Consider the following 22,886-nt stretch of genomic DNA (forward strand, 5'->3'; position numbering starts at 1 on the left):
TTTGTTGATTGTGATTGTTTATGTTAGTTCTTGTATTGTGATATTTCACCTAAATTGTATCTACATATTAGAAATTATTATTAGTTATTGTACCTTAGTAGCAGACCTCACCTAAGCCGAGATTGGACATTATTTGTTTGATTTTCTTGAATTCCACAGTAAAGTAAAAACCAAATGGTATGTTTTGCATTTACTGCATGTAAAATATCTATGAAATCATTTTTTAAGTTTAATTTTGCTGAAATTGCTAATTATGAAATATGGCATACTGCTAAAGTTTCACTTTGATTATTTTGCGAGATTCCAACAGTGTAGCATGTGTTTCTCATACTTCATAAAAATGTGCATTTTTATATAAGCTTAGGCTATGTTTATCTAATAGTTGATTTGCTAATATAAAGCCACTATTAATAAATGTATCTGATTGCACGAAATTATGAATTATTTTACAATAATCGTAGATAGTTTTAAATTTATTTATAAATTATAGTTAATTGTATTGAAGAACAATAATTAATCATTTCTACAGATACCTACTTATTCTTTCTATAATTTTATTTTTGTGATAATCGATAGAGTCTGGAAAACATCTCAAAGTTCTATTATCTTTGGTCTAATGCAAAATTAATAACTTAAATTCTCATAAACAAATTTCATTCTCGTATTATAATAATAATCTGCAGCTAACACTCAAGTTTCAACTTGCATAGCCTACAAACCATATTTTTTAACAATACTGGTACAATAAAAAACAAATTTATTGCAAAAACATCCTCAATAATAGTGAATATTCAACCATACTGAATATTCAAATCACTTCCATTAATTATATTAAATTAATTATTCCAATTAAAATTGCTTCCAATTTTAACTGGGATTATAATAATGTAACAACCGGAATCGGTCTCTTGTTATTCTAATCAATGTGGCTTTGACAACACTTATTCAGAATAATTTTTTGTCAAAAATAAATTTATCATAGTGTTTTTATTATCCACCGACAAATTTGTACGCAAATAGGCCTTATAGTCATCTTATCCAGTACTTACTCGTGTTTTCATTGTTCATTCTTAGCTTTAAACTCACACAAATAGAGTGCTGTAATCTTAGGGCAGAGACACACAAGGCGTTTCTTCAGACAAGTCGGCACGACAGGACAGGAACCTGTCTAATTCGCTGATTGTGTTAGCCTATCTAGAATCAGCCAATCGGAGAGCTTCTTGTCTTGTCATGCCGTGCCGTTTCGTCTAAAAAAAGGCCTCGTGTGTCCTAATTCATCTATATCGTTTTGGAATTAACATGTCTCCATTTTCTTCTTACAGGGCTGACCGATCTTGACATAAGTCACAATAATATCTCAGAACTGCCTCCTATGACTCACATGTCACATTTGACCATTATTGAAGCTTCATGTAATCAAATTGCTGAGGTTCCCGCCTTCAACAATTGCAGGAAACTTCGTGAGGTCAGATTCGGCCAGAATAAAATAGAGGTTTGTATTCTTACCTCATTCTACAAACCTGGAAATATGTTTTCAATTCGATTGCTATTGGGCTTGAAACTTTCAAAGATTATTTGAATATTTAGAAATAAAATTCTATTCACAACCCGTACAAAACTATATAATATTCGTCAATCAGCCTCATCTACAATATTGTTGTAAATGTGTTTTTGTAATTAACACTTTATTCTTTAAAAGTTTACATTTATGAACAAGATAAAAATAAGATACTACATCAATTTGGAACGTTCATCATGAAACTCTAACTTGTTATCTTTTTATAAACAGTATGTTGCCATAACAGTCACCTTGACAACCGTGCTCACATGATAAGTATCCATGTAGGGATAGCCTACATCAATATAAATAGTACAGATTTATCAATCAACCGCCATCAAATGTTTTATTACAGTAATTTCCTTATCAACAAATCGCCTACCGATTTAATCAACAACTAACTTACCGGGAACAGAGCCAAAAATTACTTCGATTTAGGAATATAACATTATAATAACACATATTTCTCTGCATCATATCTGGCCATCAAATTGTATCCTATTTTCCATTCTTATTTTTGAACAATATGAGAAAAACTTTCAAGTTTATGTAGAATTTCCTGAAGCTTGGAATATTTATTTTATTCTCCTCTACTGTATGTAGATATTCTGCTACTTATAACTATTTATTAACTACTATTGGCTAGCGCACATGTTTTATCTTATGCTAGTCGAGCCAAATGAATAGACCATACTCACATTTACGTTTTGCAAATAAATTGAATTTAAATATTATGGGATAATTTATTCAACTTTTTTATAAAAATGAGAATTAAACATTTTTGTAGTCATTGAAAAATAATGGTTTCAACTGTTCATTCAATGTATATAATCACTAAATTAAGCTCTCTTGTTTTCCATTCGAGAACATTAAATTGAGATTACTGAAATCAAATTTATTTTAGTACTTGATTTTAATATTACTTAGTTGAACCATAGAGAAACAATAGCTTAAGTAGATATGCCATGGTATAGGGCGTTTATGTCGCAACTTTTACTGTTATCTCAAGCCGATAGTCCACGTATTTCTTTCCCGTGAAGCTGTATGACGCTGGTATCTAGTCTCTAATATTGTGCCGTTCATACACTCTCACCCGGCCAAAACCGTAAAAATCGACAGTAATCGGCTTGAGATAACAGTAAAAGTTGCGACATAAACGCCCTATACCAGAGGTCTCCAACCTTTTTTATCCTAGGGCCACATTGTTAATTCTTGGGAGGCTTAGAGGGCCAATAAAAAGGATGTACGTGGTAATTTGACTTGGGGGACACACACGACGGGAATTTGTGGGGTGTAGAATTATTATATTTCCATTTAAATAATATGAGGAGTTTTAAGTAGGTTTAATTAAAACACAGGAAGAAACAAACCAATTCATTTCAATGCGAAGTCCAATTTATTGAGTGTAGAAAGGTCATAAGAAAACTTGACAATGCATAAATTTAGCAAGTTAAACAAAACAATTTCTTTCATAGTAATAAGACAACTTGACAATATACGAATACTTATAGAGAATACTTATTTTTAGTGAGAAGATTGCATTTCTTTTCCACTTAGAATGTCCGCCCATTTACGATCAAACTTTGTGGTTCCGATCATTAAAATTGTTTTCAAATGTTCATCTGACAAGGAAGATCTGTATTTGGATTTAACAAACTTCAGTTTTGAAAATGTCTGCTCACACTTGTAGGTAGATCCAAAAAGAGAAAACATAGCTTGAGCATGGTTTTTTATGTTTTTTAGAGTCTTTTACTGGGAGAGACATGTACAGTCCGTGCAGACCATTAGCTAATATCTCGCAATGGTTGATCGCTGCTTGTTTACAGCTTATTTTACACTTATTAAGAAATGGAGTGGCTAGTAAGAGAAGAGTACTAAACTCACAGTTGTTGTCAAAAATGTATAGATATATATTTTTAAAAATCTGCAGCAATAACTCTCGGCGGGCCGGTCAAAATCTATCCGCGGGCCGGATGCCGGATGTGACCCGCGGGCCTTAGGTTGGAGAGCCCTGCCCTATACCATGGGATATCTACGTACGCTATTGTTTCTCTATGGTTGAACGTTTGTTGATGAATAAAACAGAATTATAATGATAGTAATTTATCAAAAATTGTCGTTTTTTCAGAAAATTGAAGTCGGCAACTTTGAAGAAGTGCCTGTTTCAGTCCTGATTCTATCTAGTAATCAGATTTTAGAGGTGCCTGAGGACATAGCTCGTCTCACCACCCTAACTATCCTGGATCTGAGTAAAAATTCTATAACTAAGTAAGTTGAAGGAGAAAACAATAATTTTGTTTTATCGAATTTATTAAATATCAGAGTACAATAATGATGAAAATAATATTAGGGGTATTCACAATGTTGGAGTTAGCTGGCTAAGTCGAGCTATTCACTAGGGGTATTCACAATGTTGGAGTTAGCTGGCCAAGTCGAGCTATTCACTAGGGGTATTCACAATGTTGGAGTTAGCTGGCTAAGTCGAGCTATTCGCTATCTCAAGCTATTTGCTAAGACTGTGTTAACTCAATGCTATAGTGGTACGTTAGAAAAAATTAACAGACGAGATAGCAGATAGCGCAGGTTTGAGTCCGCTAACTCTAGCTACCTCTTTTAAAACGGCAGCCATAGTTTTATAATCTTACTTTTTCAAACCTTAGACCAGTTATAGAATAGACACGACCCATTATATATTCATACTGAAGCCAACATCTACTGCCATATCGCTCCATCGTGACGTCAGCATCGGATAGAAAACTTTTCTGTAGAGTTTGTTTACGTCGTTTTCCATAGCAGATTTTGTCTATTTCAATGGGAGCGCAGCGGGAGTTTACCATTTTTATAAATAATAATTTCATCTGAAATAGACACAATCTAAAAGTTTTCTATGCGATGATGACGTCACGATAGGGTGATAAGGCAGTAGATGTTGGCTTCAGAGGCTAGACTTCCCAGCTTGTCTATTCTATAACTGGTCTAAGTTTCAAACTAACTTCAAGTTACACAAATTATCCGCTTGGATCGCTACAGCAGTTAGCATATAGCAGATGGTTCTAGATGGGTCATCAAATAGCACTTTAGCTGGCTAAAACAACATTGTGAATACCCCTACTATCTCCAGCTATTTGCTAAGTCTGTGTACTGTGTTAACTCAATGCTATAGTAGTACGTTAGAAAAAAATTAACAGACGAGTTAGCAGATAGCGCAGGTTTGAGTCCGCCAACTCTGTTAAAACGGCGGCCATATTTGTTTTGATCATATTTGGTAGCAAAAGTGAGGTTACAAACTTTGAATTATTACACAAATTATCCGCTTGGACCGCTTTTGCAGTTAGCTAATAGCAGATGGTTTTAGATGGGGCGTTCACAATTCAGAGTTATCAAATAGCACTTTAGCTGGCTAAAACAACATAATGAATAGCCTACCCCTAATATAAATGATAAATATAATGTATGATGATAATTTAGATACTAAAAGTTATAGTATAGATGTACAATTTTTCACGAAAACAACAGGATGAATGTAGAAAGGAATTTTGTCTGAATCTGACCTTTAGTCCAAATGCTTGACTTTTAATTTGGCAATGTTGATTGATTTTTATAGACTAAAAACTCAAGTTTATCAATTATGATTTCCTCAGTTTATCTCTAATAGTCAATTTCTAGAACCTTGAGCATTGATAAATATATTTTTCCTACAGTTACGTTGAAAAGTGGCCATTGCTGCACTGATTACAGAACGCAAACAATCACTTTTCCGCTCCAGTGCGGGAAAAATTTTTCTGCACTCCAGATTTGCAACATGGCAACGCAAAATACTTAGTAGGTTATATGGAGCAACAGTGCAGCAAAATCAAAATGAAGTTGGTAACAGTGACTGGGCTGCTATAGTGAGCAGAGGTGCAACGAAGCACAACGCGCAAATTATTAGTATTATATATTATAACCAAGGACAACGAGGACTTAAGGATTCTAGGATTAAGGTTTTTATCAATAATAAAATTACACAGAAAAACATTTGATGCATTTCAGGCAATTTTACCCATAATTACCCACTTTTCATATTCAATGGTAACTGTAGGAAAAATTTAATGTGAAATACGTGCGCAAAGTTCCTCTGCTGCACTCAACAAACCATTCCGCCCTCGCCTTTCTTTCGGTGCAGCAAACTGTTACTTTGCGCACTAGTTGCACAAATAACTATTTTGAATCATAAATGTATGAGTACATTTTTACGCATGCAGCATGTTTTGACCGTTCATACATTTCAATTATTTATCAAGTTTCATACGTACCTACAGTTTCAATTATATACAGAATGGTGCAGAGGAAACGCATTCTCTTCGAGCCGCTATTACTCGGCGACCGGAGGGGGTATTGCCCTGGAACGAATGTTGCCAGACGACCCATACTATGCCATTTCAGTTGCTATGAGCGTTGGAACGTACAACATCGTGTGTTCGCTGTCGTGCAGTTGTTTTAGAAACAATGAATCTGTAGTCACAGTGCAACACTTTTCCGTCAATATTTTAGAGTTGGTTAGAAGTTATTGTTCTGTGATAAAAATGAAACCTCCTGGTCTTCTCCGTTCAGTTTGTAATCCGGAAAATGTAGACCGAGTCAGAACAGCAGTTGTTACTAGTCCTAGACGATCGACTACACGACATGGTCTCAGGACTAGACAACATTGTCTCGGTCTGCATTTTCTGGAGTACGAACTGAACGGGGAAGACCTGGTGGGTTTTTCATCACAAAACCAGTACTTCTAAACACTGCGACCCATTGGAACACAGTATTTCGATCGGGCACTGCACCTCGACGTCCAACTCTGAAATATTGACGGAAAAGCGTTGCACTGTGACTAAAAATTCATTGTTTCTAAAAAAAATCTGGTGTGGTACACTAACACAACTTTCCTTGCTCATTGATCTATAAGCCTCATTCTTAAACGAGGATAATTTAGGGGAATAACATTATGCCGATTGGCGGCTAAATAATTAAAACTATGATTATACTATTGTTATTGTTTTCAGAGTACATTTTCCTTTGTTTGAATTATGAAATTTGAGGATTTTTTAAAAGTTGCCAAAACAGCTGTTCTACAAATAAAATATCGACATGTGTTTTTTGAATAAACTGCTCTATCTACCTACCTCACGCACGAGAAGGAGGTTACAAAGTAAATTTCTCAGGGATGGGGTGGTCCCCCTGTTTGTTTCCTAGGGAGGAGACTCATGCCAGTTAATAGAACTGATAAATAACTATACAGGGTATGAATTTGAAAAAAAATCGGTCAAGTCATTTTTGATAAAATCGTGATAGATATTTAACAAAATTCATTCTTCTCAGGAATATTACGGAGCTCCTGCAATTTTCCCAAAAATGAGACTCATGTCAGTTGATAGGGCTTATAAATAGCTATCTAGGGTATGAATTTGAAGAAAATCGTTAGAGCCGTTTTCGAGAAAACCGTGAAAAATATGGTTTTTAGCCATTATCCAACATTTTGAATTGAATTTTAATGAATTTCTTATTGTCGGATCCTCATGGTCTAAGGACCTTAAGTTTAAAATTTCAAGTCAATCGGTTAATTAGGAATGGAGTTATCGTGTTCACAAACACACACACACACACACACACACACACACACACACCACACACACACACACACACACACACACACACACACACACACTCACATACCAACACCCAAAAATCATGTTTTTGGACTCAGGGGACCTTGAAACGTATAGAAAACATGAAATTAGGGTACCTTAAATTTTTTTGGAAAGTAAAAAACTGCTCGACAGCGAACACACGATTTTGTACGTTCCACGTTCCAACGCTCATAGCAAATGAAATGGCATAGCATGGGCAAGGCCACCTCTAATACAAGGCCCCGGCCTACGATATTGCAATGTCGCAGTGTAGGCCGCAATGTAATCTAATACATGATTGGTGAAAAAGATCAGCTGGTATTTTTTAAAATCTTTTCCACCCATCATGTATTCTAGGCCTACACTGCGACGTTGCAATATCGTAGGCCGGGGCCTTGTTTAGAGGTGGCTATGGCATGGGCCGTCTGCTAACATTCGTTCAAGGTCAATACCCCCTCCCGTCGCCGAGTAGTAGTGGCTCGAAAAACATGCGCTTCCTCTGCACCACTCTGTATTTGTTTATACTTATTTTTTATTTTATTGGGTTAATGATGATTAATTGAAAAATAATGTTTTGATTTGATTTTTCAGTATCCCACCAATTATGACGAGATTGCGGAAATTGACGCACTTGAAATTGGAAGGTAATCCTATAAAAAATATTCGACAGGACATACTAAAAACTGGAACACTGAGATTATTGGACCATTTATCGAAAAAATTGAAAGATGAAATCGCAAGTCAAGGCAATCCGAATAATGCGATGCATTTCTATGATGCATGTTATAGTGAGGAATCTGATGTTATGCTCGACAAGTAAGTGGATTACATTTTACTTTCAGTATATTACCAAGCATCTTACTTACGGACGTATGCAGATGCTCGGTTTAAACAGAATAAACGCGTTTAAACTTGAACGCCGTTCAAATCATCAATTTCTGAATAGAAAGGAATTCAACGTTTTATCTAAACGGCTTTATTGAAGCCCAACTATAGCCAGTTACTACACACATAGTTGCATCTACCTAGAACTAGCACATTTTTTTGTACTAGCTAGAACTAATGACTAGTTGCTAGCCACTAGATTCTAGTTTTTATTCAATCGACCCAATTGGCCATATGAATAAAAACTCATGGAGCATAAGGTTTTGCTAATGAGCATTAAGTAGAAGCATAAGCATTTGCTCATTTTTATATGAAGAAGCTTTACCTTATGCTCCTGAACTCTGAAGCAAATGCTCAGGTATTATAAAGATTTTTCATCAGCTGATTCGCCTTTGTGGCCTTACTTTGTTTTTATAGCTCACATAAGCGTTAAATATGCAAGTATAGACACCGCTTGTGTTTGCGTCGTCTGCTCTGTTCTCTATCATGAATTGAGTTCTGGAGTTTGAAATAATAGCGTGAAAAAATGTCATCTCTATAATAATCTTCAGCATAATCTTATAATCTCTATAGCCTTCTTATAATCATCTACACTCTCATCTTCTTTAATGCCTATTTCCTATTCTGTGATGGCAGAATATGTATCTTTATATCGGATAGGTAGCCTATCTTTTATATTTACTCTTTTGTAGGAATAATGGTGAGATATATTGTGGTTGAATCTAAAAAGAGTTTTATAGTTCTCAACTATTGGTTGTGATCGTATCTGGTATAGTTTCCTCTTACTTACACGAATTAGTTGAGCCATTTTACTATGAGCAAAAGGTGAAAAGCTGCTCCAGACTAGACTCACCTTTTTTGAAGCATTTGCTAGTTTATTTATACAATTTTGAGCATAAGCTTTTACTTTTAAGCAAATGCTCAAACTATTTTTTTGATGAGCATGAGAAAAAGGTTTTGCTCACGTTTATTCATAGAAAATGAAGAGCATATGCTCCATATTTTAGAAGTATAAGCAAATGCTCAACTTTCTTCATATGGCCCAATGTGTCAGTTTAACTTTAGATAGAGGTCATCACACCAATGTTAATTTTGGCCTTATTGCGTCTCAAATCGGACATTATATTATAATATATTTTATTATATTAAATATGCTATACTAAGCTCCTTTATTGTAGTGCATTATATTCTTTATGACGATGATACGTTATCTGTTAATCAGCTCAGGCTTAACATCAAGTAAGCAACCCTAAAAACAAAACTCAATATGTGAAGACCTTAATTGACAGAATAAGACGTTGATATTGTCAACGTATCAACTATATCATCAACGTCAACATCAACGTCTTATTCTTTCAATTATGGAGGAATACCACATCTCATATCATACAATCAAATTGTTCAAATGTGTAGACCTCTTCCTAAAGACGTTGAGAAAATTGTTTGACTCAATGGTACAACTTCAGATGGAAATTTGACTAAACGTTCTAAGTGGGACCCCATAGTTCTGTATGTTTGAAGTTTTATTGTCACCTGGTCATATGGGACATATATATGAATCATATATTTATCAGGATTTTAGAGTTTTAATTTAGAAAAGTTTAATGAACAGTGTTTTTGTCTTTGAACAATTTTTGTCATCGACAGAAAGATTGTTTATTTCATTTTGTTATCAAAATTATTGTAGCTTCTCTTTTGTTTTTAATAACAAACGTGCCGTTTGTGCGACTGATAAAAATATGTATTTGAAATGGCTTCATGTTTGGCATTGACTGAGTTATATATTAATACCCAAAATTTTACTTTTGTGTGTGTGAGCTCGTTCGTTAGGACTGTGAGTAAAGTCCGGCTGTTCTGGTGAAAGGGATAGATTTTGTTCTTGTTTTATAATACAGTTTTCCTGTCACAGTTCGGGCAGTTTAAAGAGAATTGTATTATTGAATAGGAAGGGATCTGAACCCACTTCATTAGATCAGTTATTTTGATTTTTAAATTAATAATTAACGTCGCGTTTCAACCAGTGGATGCCAAAGTGGGAAGCCATTTTCATAAAGGTAGGTGACTACTGAGTCATTGTTCTTAAATTTTCCATAACCACAACAATTGAAATCTTCACTAGCAGCAAAGCGAGTAGCCCTTGAAATATTCATCTGATTATTATTATTTCGTAATTTCTAGTTATAATTCTAATTTTGTAATAAATAATTTATTGTTTTGTTTTAAATATCAAAAACTTGTACGAACTTTTCTTGTGGTTATTGTTTTCCATTTTCCAACCCTTACATATTTGGTGAAGGCATATATTGCTTACATTATCAAGCTATAATCTGAAGTACTGAATTTGCTATAATGTTTCTGCTATTAATGAAATATTGATTTATTGTAGGCAGGAAATGAGGAGTGGAAATTTGATACTCTGTAATTCAAATATGGCCAAAATACCTGAAGAGATAATCTCTCAAGCCCAAGATGCCAAAATCCTGTCTGTGGATCTATCAAAAAATAATTTCACAATTTTTCCTGACAAGTAAGTAGACTATTATTTCTCAATCTTTTGATGTGTTTACCGGCCGGGTTGGTCTAGTGCTAAGAAGCAAGCTAACCAAGGTCGCAACCGGCGGCGATAAGGGTTCGGCATCGAGCGATCGCCCGTCGTCCGCATCATCCTCGTCATCGACCAAGGGGGAGGGGTGGCTGGCTGATAAAGGCATGCTCAAGGAGTTTGTAGCCGAACTCTTGTCAGATAACAAGTTCCTTGATAGTATCGTCGACCGTGTTGTGTTAAAGCTGAATGATAATCTCGATGAGCTGATAAGAGCGCGCATCCAAAGTGAGTATGAACCGCGTTTATCGGCTATGGAGAAGAAAATCGATTCATTGGAGGCTGAAATACGCGAAATTACGAAAAAGGCAGCATCTCGCACCGAATCGTATGAGCTTAAGTTGGACTCTCAAGAACAATACCAACGTCGCAATAATGTAAGAATATTTGGCATTCCGGAGGTGAATGGAGAAAATGTCACCGAGATTGTTACCAAGCTGTGTAGTGACAGATTAAAAATCGCGGTGGATGCAGCGCAGATCGACCGCTGCCACAGAGTGGGACGTCTTCCTGGTACTGGAGCGACTCAGGCGAGACCACGAGCTGTTATCGTGAAATTCGTGAGCTACCAGACCCGGCGCTCGGTGTTATCGGCGAGGAGGCAGCTCAAGGGTTCTGATGTCACCATAAGAGAGGACCTTACTAGACGAAGACATGCTCACTTCCGCGAGGTGGCCGCCAGAGTGGGTATCCGGAATGCGTGGACGGTCGACGGCAGAGTGATGTGGCGCGAGGGTGACAGAATCCATTCCAGTGAGTCGTGAGCAACAATATTGTTTGTATCTATTCTGTTAGCATTTCAGCTTGGACTAAAATTCTTAATTGAGAATGACCTAAAACAACAATATTTTATATAATTTTATTCCATTTATTATACAGTACAGTTAATCATTTTACCCAATTGACAGTTCAATTATTATTGCAGTTAATAATATTCAGTAAATTATTGCTTATTTCAGCTGATTATTACAGTTAATTCAGATCACTTCTATAATTCAATTCAACTGATGAGATTCATTCATCCACTTAATTTCATTCAATGAGTCATTAATTATTTTATTTTATAGTTCTTTTAACTCTTTTAATTTCTCTTTATTATCAGTCAGCTGGTTGGATGAAATCTGAGTCGGTATGACATTTCTTATCAGCAAAACCTTTCATTCAGTCAAATCCATATATTGTCTTGATGCTGCTGCATTATGTGTATTTATGTGTGTGTGAATGACGAGTAGAATCTCACGTGTTCATGTGATGGTGATCTGGTTGTCTTTCTCATCCCGTTATCTTGACTACGCCTCACTTATATGTTGCCTCCGTTCTCTGTTCTAATTCTTGTTAATCGGTAGGGTTTATCACTTTGTCAAGATAAAGTTACATGATAACATTACTTTCTTTCCTATTATTACTATCGACTATTTACTCTTCTATTATTATTATTATTATTATTACTTATATATATATATTTTTCTAAGTAGTCTTCTCATTTTTCTGTGTCACAATGTAAATAAGTTATCGCTCATACCTATATTTATCAGCATGCAGTTCATTGTCTTATATATATATTTTTTTTTCTTTAATTCTCTACCTAACTACAGTATCTTGATTGAGTTATCAGCTCTCTACTTCTTTTCTCTTCTATCAATATTCGCTATTCTTGTGGATTTATATGCATTCACTGTATTAGTATGTTTATAATTATCAATGGAGCCGAACCGCCTAGGCCATCTAATATAGCGTTATCTTATCGTTTCATAGCACTCGACTTCTTCACTTGATTATTTTATTCTTCTATCTCTTATGATTTTTATATTTCTTCTATCATTTCCTTCTTTGTGTGTGTGTCAGTATGAATGTGGTGTCTTTTTTGTAGCTTCTCATTGTTTTGCCGATTCACCCCCCTCTTCTGCCTTGCTGCTTCGTCGCAGCCACTTTGTCTATACAGCAGGATGACGGCGCGGCCGCGCTGAGTGTCGGCGATTCCCTCAGGCGGGCATTCTCTCCTTTCCCGGATCGACTTAAGATCGCTCATGTTAATGCGCAATCCCTTCTCTGTCATATAGATGAATTTAGGCACACTTTCGAGGGCAAAGATTGTGACATCATTCTTGTATCCGAGACCTGGCTGAAACCGACAATCCCTAATCGACTTGTTGCACTCGAGGATTATGTGCTCATTCGGAATGAACGGTTAAACAAGAATGGGGGAGGGGTTGCCGCGTTTGCCAAGCGTTCTCTGCTGCCTGTTCATAAGTTTTCCTCTGATACCTCCCGCGCAGCTAGACCTGAATACATGTTTATTGAGGTTAAGTGTAACGGAGTTAAAATGTTAATTGCAGTTTGCTACAGGCCGCCTCATATTGGGTATATGTCAGAATTTGAGGAAGCACTACTTGAGCTGATGGTGCCCTATGAACATGTGGCTATCATGGGTGACTTCAATACTGACTTACTTGGACCTGATACTCATGACAAAATACAACTGACCACTATGTTTTTTGCGAATGGTATGACCTTGCTGCCTCTCCAAGCTACGCACCATACATCCACTTCGGACACATTGCTTGATCTTATTGCAGTTGCCGATGTGAGAGCAGCTGTGTGCCATGGGCAGATCCCCTTTCCAGGCCTCTCTGCACATGATATGATATTCCTAGTTTATAATATTAAGAGGCCTAAACCTAAACCAAAACTAATCACTTATAGAGATTATAAGAATATAAACTACCACAATTTGTTCAATGATGCAATTAACCTTGACTGGTTACAGATATTCCAAACTAACAATGTTAATGTTATGTTGGACATTCTTAACCACAATATAGTTTCTCTTTTTGAAAAACATGTTCCTTTAAAAAATCGCAGAGTAACCAGAGATCCTGCTCCATGGCTCACAGATGAGATACGCCAGCTAATGAGGGATCGAGATTATTGGTGCAAAATTGCAAGAGCTTCAAAAAGCCCCAATGATTTCAATCATTATAAGCGTTTGAGGAACTCTTGCAAGCAAACAATTAGAAATGCGAAAGCTTCATTCTATCGTAACTTGATCTCCTCAAAGCGATCATCAATTTCATCTCTTTGGCGTGCTCTGAGGGAGATTGGGGCTGGCAAGGAGAGGCAGGTACCGACTGTAGCTCACTCGCTGGATGATCTCAATGACTTCTTCACTGACATCCCTGTGGGTTTGGACCAAGCTCGTGCTCACTTTGACTCTCTGCCTGATTTTCATCCCAATGAGGACTTCTACTTCTCCAATGTCACGGAGCAGGAGGTCTTCTTGGCTGTTCATCGAGTGAAGAGTAACGCTGTTGGTGCAGACGGTATCCCGATTAAGTTCATCAAAATTATCCTCCCTTTTATCCTCCCATTTCTCACCCATTTGATCAATACCTCACTTTTAACGTCCGTTTTTCCTAATGACTGGAAGCTATCCATAGTGATTCCCATGAACAAGATCCCTAACCCTCTCTCTCCATCCGATTACAGGCCTATAAGCTTATTGTCCGTTTTGTCCAAGGTTCTGGAAATTATCGTTCACTCCCAATTAAGCTCATTTATCGATGGTTCTGGATTGATTGGTGACTTTCAATCGGGGTTCCGTAGTGGTCATAGCACCACCTCTGCACTCCTGAGAGTCACTGACGACATTCGTAGGGCTATGGATGGTAGAGAGCTGACAGTTCTAGTCCTAATAGATTTTAGTAAGGCATTCGATAGCATTTTCCATCCCACTTTACTCTATAAACTCAGAAACTTAGGTTTTTCCAACTCCACTGTGGCATGGGTGAGGTCCTATCTTCAGGGTCGGTGTCAGTGTGTGAGAGTCGGGGATTCCTCTTCACGGTGGCGTGAAGTGAACAGAGGAGTTCCTCAGGGTTCGGTATTGGGTCCCCTGCTGTTCAGCATCTACATAAATGACGTGACAAGCACTCTACTCACGACCAGACATCACCTGTATGCCGACGACTTGCAAGTATACCGGCACTGCAAGAAAAATGACTTCGACGTCACAGTTGATGAAGTCAATGCTGACTTGACTCGTTTGGTACGATGGACTGAGAATAATGGACTGAAAATTAACGAAACTAAATCAAAATCAATAGTCATAGGTTATTCAAGACTTTTAAACACACTTGACATAACTAATGGACCATTTATTGAAATGAATAACATACAATTGCAATACAGTTCTGACGTGAAAAATCTAGGACTTACAATGACAAGGACTCTTGACTGGACCAGCCACGTGACTCAGACTTGTAACAGGGTCATTGGGGGGATTATGACATTGAAGAGGATCTCTGACTTCATTCCCTTTTCAACGAAGGTTATGTTGGTCAAGACTCTGATCTTCCCGATCTTCAACTACTGTGACATTGTGACTCTTGACATGACAGTTCAACTTCTGCAGAGGATGAAGCGTGCACATAATTACTGTGTTCGCTTTATCTTTAACCTGAGACGTGACGACCATGTAACAGAATACTTTAACAGACTTGAACTTATGAAGCTGCGTGAGAGTAGATCACATCATGCTTTGTGCTTCCTCTATAAGATATTGAAAACTAAAACCCCTAAGTATCTGGCAGTAGAGTACCGTTACTTGGGTGACTTTGGTCGTGGAGGAACGCGGCATGGATCCCATCTGCTGGCTGTCCCAACACATAGGACTGTTATGTACAACAAGTCGTTCCTTGTGACAGCCTGTAGTTTGTGGAATTCTCTGCCTGCTGAGCTAAGGCTTGTTGAGGGACATCGTCGGTTCGGCGCGGCTGTCTTGCGGTGGATCAGAGGTGGTGGACTCGGCTGGAATGTTCACTAAATCTTAACGTGTGTGTTAGTGTGTGTGTGTGTGTGTGTGGTGTGTGTGTGTGTGTGTGTGTGTGTGTGTGTGTATGTGTGTGTGTGTGTGTGTGTCCTTTCTTCCTTCTTTAATTAATTCCTCTCTTTCTTCTTTTCTACTTCTATCGAAATGATCTATGGATTTTGAACTGACGTTTCTTCCGTTTTCACTTTTCAGTTTTCTCTTTTTTCTTATTGTATCATTTTTACTCATTCAAATTAGAAAGAAATTTTGTTTTTTTTTTCTTTCTTTCATTCGCTATTTGAAAATTTTATTATTTTGTAAATTGTTTTATTTTATCTTATAATCTTTGTTGTACAGTGTTTTAGTTTTACTTAGAATTGTATTGGAGGGTTAAGTGTAAGAGAGGGCCGGCTGCGCCCTAACTTCGCCCTCCTAGGTTTTTAATAAAGGCAGCTAATCAATCAATCAATCAATCAATCAATCTCTTTTAAGTTTAAAACTATCTTTTATTATATGTAATTGTATTTTGATTAAGAGTTTTATTTATTTATATTAATCTTATTACATAATATGTAATCAATTATTTCTGTATTCTTATGTAAATTTTTCTTCTTATGTAAAGGGTTGTGTGGCAGAGAGGACCAGGAGTCCTAACTCCGCCCTAACAAAGGCATATAATCAACTCTATTAGTGCGGCACAACCAGCGCACAAACCTAGATTGAATCATTGATAAATATATTTTATTGACGAATTAAATATAATTGATAATTTTAAACAAGAATGAACAGTTAATACAGTTAGTATTTCATCAGATATACCGAATTAAATATAATTGATCATTTTTAACAAGATGAACAGTTAATATTGCATCAGATATACCTTGGATGGGCACACTTCTAGTCACTGGAGCTTTCAGGAACAGCCCGTCAACAACTCTTGAAGCTGCTCTTGGCTTACTGCCATGGAACATTTTTATTATGGCAGAGGCACGGAAATCAGCCTATCGACTGAAAGTTGCAGGCCAATGGAGAGAAGGCCTGTCTGGAACAGGCCACTGCACAATCGCCAAAGCTGTTGCTCACAGCCCTGTGCTTGAGATGACGTCAGATGTCATGAGCACGGAGTTGGCTTTTTACTAAACCTTTCTCTGTTAAATTCTGCTCTAGAGAGGAGTGGAAGTCTGAGGAAGGGCCCTATCCCAAAAGAGGCAGCCTTGTCAGGTACACAGACGATTCTCTCATTGAAGGGAAATCTGGCTACGGGGTATACAGTGATTCACCTAGAACACAAGCTTATGCAAGTCTGGGACAATTGTACCATCTTTCTGGCAGAGATTTGGGGCATCATGGCTTGTGCCAACATAGGCATTCCCAGGCGCTACTGCAATAGGCATATAGTAATCCTGTCAGACTGCCAGGCAGCCCTCAAGGCTCTTGACTCCAATGAAATCAAGTCCAAATTTGTGTGGCAGTGCCACAAAACACTCAGCAGGCTTGCAACGCACAACTCTGTGCATCTTGGTTGGGTACCTGGCCATGTAGGCATAGGAGGTAATGAGCGTGCAGATGAGCTTGCTAAGCGGGGTTCTAGTATGCCATTCCTTGACCCCGAGCTGGGCTGTGGCATAAGTAAAACAACTGCCTTCCACACAATAAGTAAATGGTCCAGGGACTTACATCGCCAGCAATGGCAGGGTCACCCTGGTCAAGCACTTGGCAAAAGGCTGCTGGCAGACGCAAGCCCTCGCTTCACCAGGTGGCTGGTAAGTCTGGGAAGAGGTCAGGTCAAGCAGGTGATTGCCCTGATAACTGGACATGGCCACTTCAGGAAACATCTCCACACAATTGGACTCAGAAATGAAAGCCAGATGTGTAGGCTTTGTAATCAGTGTGAAGAGACTGCTAAACATATCATACTGGATTGCGAAAGTCTTGGAGCTAGAAAAAGGGCTCTGTTTGGCTGCAAGCAACCAGGTGAGGAATGGGATGTTGGTATATGGAAGAAACTCCTCGACCTTGTAAAGGACACAGGAGTTGGCTTGCCTAACTAACATACTTGGGACACACAATAAACTTTGTTTGACGTGTGAGGTTCTTTGAACCTTTGGATCTTTGAATCCGTCCCTTCAAAACATAAACTTCAACATACCTTACCAGCTATCTTCTATAGAAGGCAGTGGAAGGGCAGATAATCGGCAACGCTGTTCTCCTATCCTCCTCTACTGCCATTAGGCCTATAACGTGGTCCTCATTATAGTAGAAATTGTTTCTTGTGAGAAAAACTTTGCTTCAAATTGTACAATTTATTGTATAATGGAGATTCACTTTAATTCGATAAATTTTATTTTCAGCATAACTGCGCTTCAGGCGACTCTCAGTGAGCTGGATCTGAAATTCAATTTTCTCGAAGAACTACCCAGCTGTATTGGACAGTTGAGTCAGTTGCAGTTCTTGAATTTAAGTCACAATAAACTGACAACACTACCGAATGAGTTGAACCAGTGCCTTAGAATGAGAGAAATTCTGCTGGAGAGTAACAGGTGAGCTTAATTATTTTCTTGGATATTGCATGATTATTGACCGAACGAAGTGAGGTCTAAGATTCAAGTCGACGGTTTGGCATTTCTCTTAATGTTTAAATGTTTATATGTTTATATGTTGCGCATTTTCGGCGAAACGCGGTAATAGATTTTCATGAAATTTGACAGGTATGTTCCTTTTTAAATTGCGCGTCGACGTGTATACAAGGTTTTTGGAAATTTTGCATTTCAAGGATAATATAAAAGGAAAAAGGAGCCTCCTTCATACGCCAATATTAGAGTAAAAATCAGACTATAGAATTATTCATCATAAATCAGCTGACAAGTGATTACACAGATGTGTGGAGAAGCCAGTCTATTACTGTATTTGTATAAGGTCTATAGTTTCAATCAAAGACATTGAAGAGGTATGCATCTTTAAGCTGGGTTTACACCAAAGTTATTAACAAAATGTTAATAACTTAATCCTTGTAGATTCTATTAGATTGAACGCAAGTTGACAAACACACATGTTCATCATGTGTATGATAAGTTATGTTCAATCTAATATAATCTATAAGGATTTGAGTGATTAAAATTTTGTTGATAAATTTTGTTCAATCGCAGCTTTAAGGTCTTTGGTTTCAATATTTTGTTTTGCAGTCATGGTATTATTCTTATGCGTGTCCATCAGTATCAATATTCTCACATTCGAAAAAACTAATTTAATAGGTGATTAAAAATAATCAAATGAACTAAATAATGCTGAAGAAATTATAATATTTTTGATTGAAAAAAATCAATTTTCATTAGATGGAAAGATTATCACGGAACTGGATGAATATTATATAAATTCTGGAATACAAATATATTCTATTCATTGTTTAAATTAATATAAATATTTATAAATTATGGAATACAAATTCAAACGTGAACTAATTTTGTTAACATTTAAAACAGTTGACATCAGGTACTTGTGGATGATAATACTGCGTGAGGTCTGCTGTTCACAGAACTACTAGTATTCAAAGTATTAAAGAGTCTGTGACCTATGGAATACCGGTACCACAATAATGTTGAAAGTCGAGAGTGAAATTTGGTTTTGAACTTATCCACTGTCATTACTACGTGGACCTCACTATAGCCCCAGTGTATTGATTCTTTTCATTGATTTGTAACCGGTGAAATAAATCTTTGTCTCATGACTTGAATCATCTTCCAAAATATTAAATATATAAAAATACACGTGGCTTCATAGACATTCTTGCAGTCTATACCACCGCTGCGCACCAATGTAAACTGAGGGGGTGTTTCTACTCTTCTATAATATTTGCTGAAATTATACTACTGAACTTATATTTGAATCCTTGATTGGTTGGGAGCTTGTAGTGGATTCGTTCATTAAAATGGACAGATTATCATCAATTGTCACCTATTCTAGCAACTATAGTAACTACGAGCCAGGAACTTCATTGAAAATACTTTTAAAATTTAACGTCAGTTTTATTGAATTCTAAATCGACCGAATTAATAAAAGTTATGTAACATTCAAATTATTAAACAAATTTATCCAGCAATTGATTTAGGACAGAAGGCATATCCAATTTTTAATTTCTACACTTGGGAACTTGCTAACTTGCTACAACTAAATTCGGGCCTCGGTCATTCTACGTTACTAAATTTTGAGCTAAATAAAAACAACAGTTTGGCACTCACCATTTTCACAATTTAAACTTTAAGAAAACTCACTAGACTTGAACTCTCACGCACAAATAATTTTCTGATTCTACTCCTACCAACTCTATTAAATTTTGGTTCCTATTCAACTACATAAAAATTACTGATAACTAAAAACTTTTCAATTTGTCCCTCTGAATGGGAAATGGGCCCATTCAGAGGACCGAGGCTCGCACACCGTTACATGATGTTTTTCCGATTACGTCTCAATACGAACTGTGGCCTTTTCACTGATAATTCTTGCCCCTCCACGAGCGTTGAGCATAACTTTCAGTGGAAAAGCCAAAGCTGCAAAAAGGTCAATGCTCGTACAATTCCCAAATATAGTAGCTTTTTCGGTATGAAATTGAAACTGTATTTCAAAAATGCACTAAAATTGCTTTAATTTCGACAACTGAGCAACAAGTTAGCAAATTCTAAAAAAACATGGTCAATTCTCACACTAAAAACGCAGGGTTCAACATACAGTAAAAATCAAAGTTCATTCCAGTTCAAAAACCTGAAATAGTTATTTGTGCAACTAGTGCGCAAAGTGACAGTTTGCTGCACCAAAAGAAACGTTTACGCCCAAGCCGTAGGCGAGGGCGGAATGGTTTCTTGAGTGCAGCAGAGGAACTTTGCGCAAGTATTTCACATTAAATTTTTCCTACAGTTACCATTGAATATGAAAAGTGGGTAATTATGGGTAAAATTGCCTGAAATGCATCAAATGTTTTTTCTGTGTAATTTTATTATTAATAAATAAAATTGAATAATGTAGTAGTGTTTGAATGGCGGGGCGGCTGTGTGCTGTGTGGGTGGCACCACTGTTGTACACGATGTCCTTGATATTATTATAACGTGGGCCTCACTATACCACAGTCACAGTTACCAACTTAATTTTCATTTTGCTGCACTGGTGCTCCATATAACCCACCAACTATTTTGCGTTGCCATGTTGCAAATCTAGAGTGCAGAAAAAAATTTTCCCGCACTAGAGCAGAAAAGTGATTCTTTGCGTTCTGTAATCAGTGCAGGAATGGCCACTTTTCAAGGTAACTGTAGGAAAAATAATATAAGATACTCAAAAACAACTACAATAATCCATTCAATTTCACACTATTACTGATTGATAAGGTGATTAGTGGATTAGTTATGATTGTTCTTAGTTATGATTAAGTTAGTTTTAGTCTTAGTTATTGTTCTTAGTTTTATTAGTTATGATTAGTTCTTATTTTGAGTGTAGAATTTGCCGGCCAGATAGCAGAGTTGACTACGGCGTTGCACCCTTCAGTCTGCTACCTGGTCGCGGGTTCGAATCCCGCCGAATCCCATGGATTAGGCATGGACGTTTGATCATCTCATCAAATCACCCTCGCACTTCCCATTACCCACGCACAAGCAAAAAGCTCTTGTGGGCATCATCCGCAAAAAAATGAAATATTATATTTTTAATTTTAGTAGATTATTGTGAATGTGAATATTATAGGGTAGGAGGTTGGCAGGACTGCCAGTTGCATATAGATCGTATTCAGTATTGCTCCATGGTATTTTAGTGAAATTTAAGTATTTCTAGCCATTCAGTTACACAGTATCGTTAATCGAGTGTTTTTCCACCTGTACTTACTTAGTCGTGAATTTCTGTGACACCTAATAGTGTAAATTCGTTTTCTTCTTTGAGCCTAAGTGCCTTGGTCAGCTTGCAGGTTAGTTTATTTTGAGACGTAGGCCGTGTGCAGACGAACAATTACAGACCGGCCGGCTGATAACGAAACAACAAACACTTACACCGTCCACTTGCCACAAGCTACTGAAGAATTCAAGATTACGGTAGTATTATCTCAGTAGTTGAGATAATCTCACAATCTTACAGTTGTTTAAAACAGTTCCATTTTTCCGGCTATGCAGGCTAGCCAATGTTGTGCTTTCTAGTCTAATAATTCTCTGATAAGATTGTCGTTTCATTTTGAGATACTACGGTACAGCCTGGGTCAGCTGTTGTGATAGTGTCAAAGAAGGACCGGCATTATCAATAACATTGTCACGTGGAGTGTAACGGCGGTAATTTTGATTTGTTTTCTTTTTCTCGCTTCATATTTAATAATATTCGAACTGAATCCTATCTCTCTCAAAACCATTATTATAATATTAACCTCTGTTTTCAGGAGCTTACCCTTCTCTCACCCAAGCGCCTTGATAGCTCTCTGGGCATTCCTTTTTTCCTTCTGCATCCGTTCCTGATATAATGAATATTATTTGAACCAGTATTAATAATTGATGCAACTTTAATGTACATTCAATCTTGCGAATTCAGAATGGTTTCTTTGGTAATTGGTACAACAAATCGAGGAAATCCTAAGTTGACACACGAGAAATATAATTATAGGAAGGGTATTACAAGAGCAACAGGGGATATTACATGGCGCTGTCTTAACAAGTCTTGTAAGGCGCAATTGGTGACTAATGAGTCGGTTGATGTCATAGTTGATTTATCAAGTGCTAATCATAGTCACCCGGTTCCAACTTCCAAAAATTATTCAATTTCAAGTGCTTGCTCTTCAACTCCAAATATGACGAGTAAGGATAAGGATATTCTTATTAACGAATTATCGTTGAATGAAGGAGACAAGAGCATGGAGCAAATCGAACCTCATGAAGTAAACGCAGTGATTAAGAAGCTAACGCTGGAGAGGGAGACCCTGTTACTGGAGAATGAACGATTGAGGACTGAACGGGATGCTGCAATTGATAGATCCATCTATAACGATGTCCGAATTATTGAGCTGACAACTGAGTGTCAGACCAGAGAAGTCTCTTCTCAAACCGACGATGTTCAGATTATAGAACTGACTATTGAGCGACAGTCCAGAGAAGTCTCTTCTCAAACCGACGATGTTCAGATTACAGAGCTGACAACTGAGCAACAGTCCAGAGAAGTCTCTCCTCAAACCGATGAAACCACAGGACTGGTGAATGACTGCATCCGACTACCTTACAGTTTGGAAGTTGGTCAAGTGGGTATCTTGCTGGAGGAAAACACTAACCTCATGGACCAAATTTTAGAATTGGGTGACAAGCTTGAGGAATCGAGAAGAAAGATAATTGTTCTTGAGGAGATCGCGGCAGACGCCAAAGAGATGAA

The 22,886-nt window shown here is 37.2% G+C and overlaps 1 protein-coding gene across 1 annotated transcript in view; it reads left to right on the plus strand.

The window, feature by feature from the left end:
• The window catches only part of LOC111043779 (leucine-rich repeat-containing protein 40), a 36,152-nt gene that overhangs the window by 7,573 nt on the left and 5,693 nt on the right, over positions 1 to 22,886 (plus strand). The window contains exons 5-9 of the mRNA XM_022328824.2: positions 1,323 to 1,492; positions 3,687 to 3,826; positions 7,807 to 8,031; positions 10,487 to 10,627; positions 17,861 to 18,049. Of these exons, the coding sequence (XP_022184516.2) occupies positions 1,323 to 1,492; positions 3,687 to 3,826; positions 7,807 to 8,031; positions 10,487 to 10,627; positions 17,861 to 18,049 (865 nt within the window). The remainder of the gene's footprint in view (positions 1 to 1,322; positions 1,493 to 3,686; positions 3,827 to 7,806; positions 8,032 to 10,486; positions 10,628 to 17,860; positions 18,050 to 22,886) is intronic.

This window comes from Nilaparvata lugens, chromosome X, assembly GCF_014356525.2.
Source record: "Nilaparvata lugens isolate BPH chromosome X, ASM1435652v1, whole genome shotgun sequence".
NCBI lineage: Eukaryota > Metazoa > Arthropoda > Insecta > Hemiptera > Delphacidae > Nilaparvata > Nilaparvata lugens.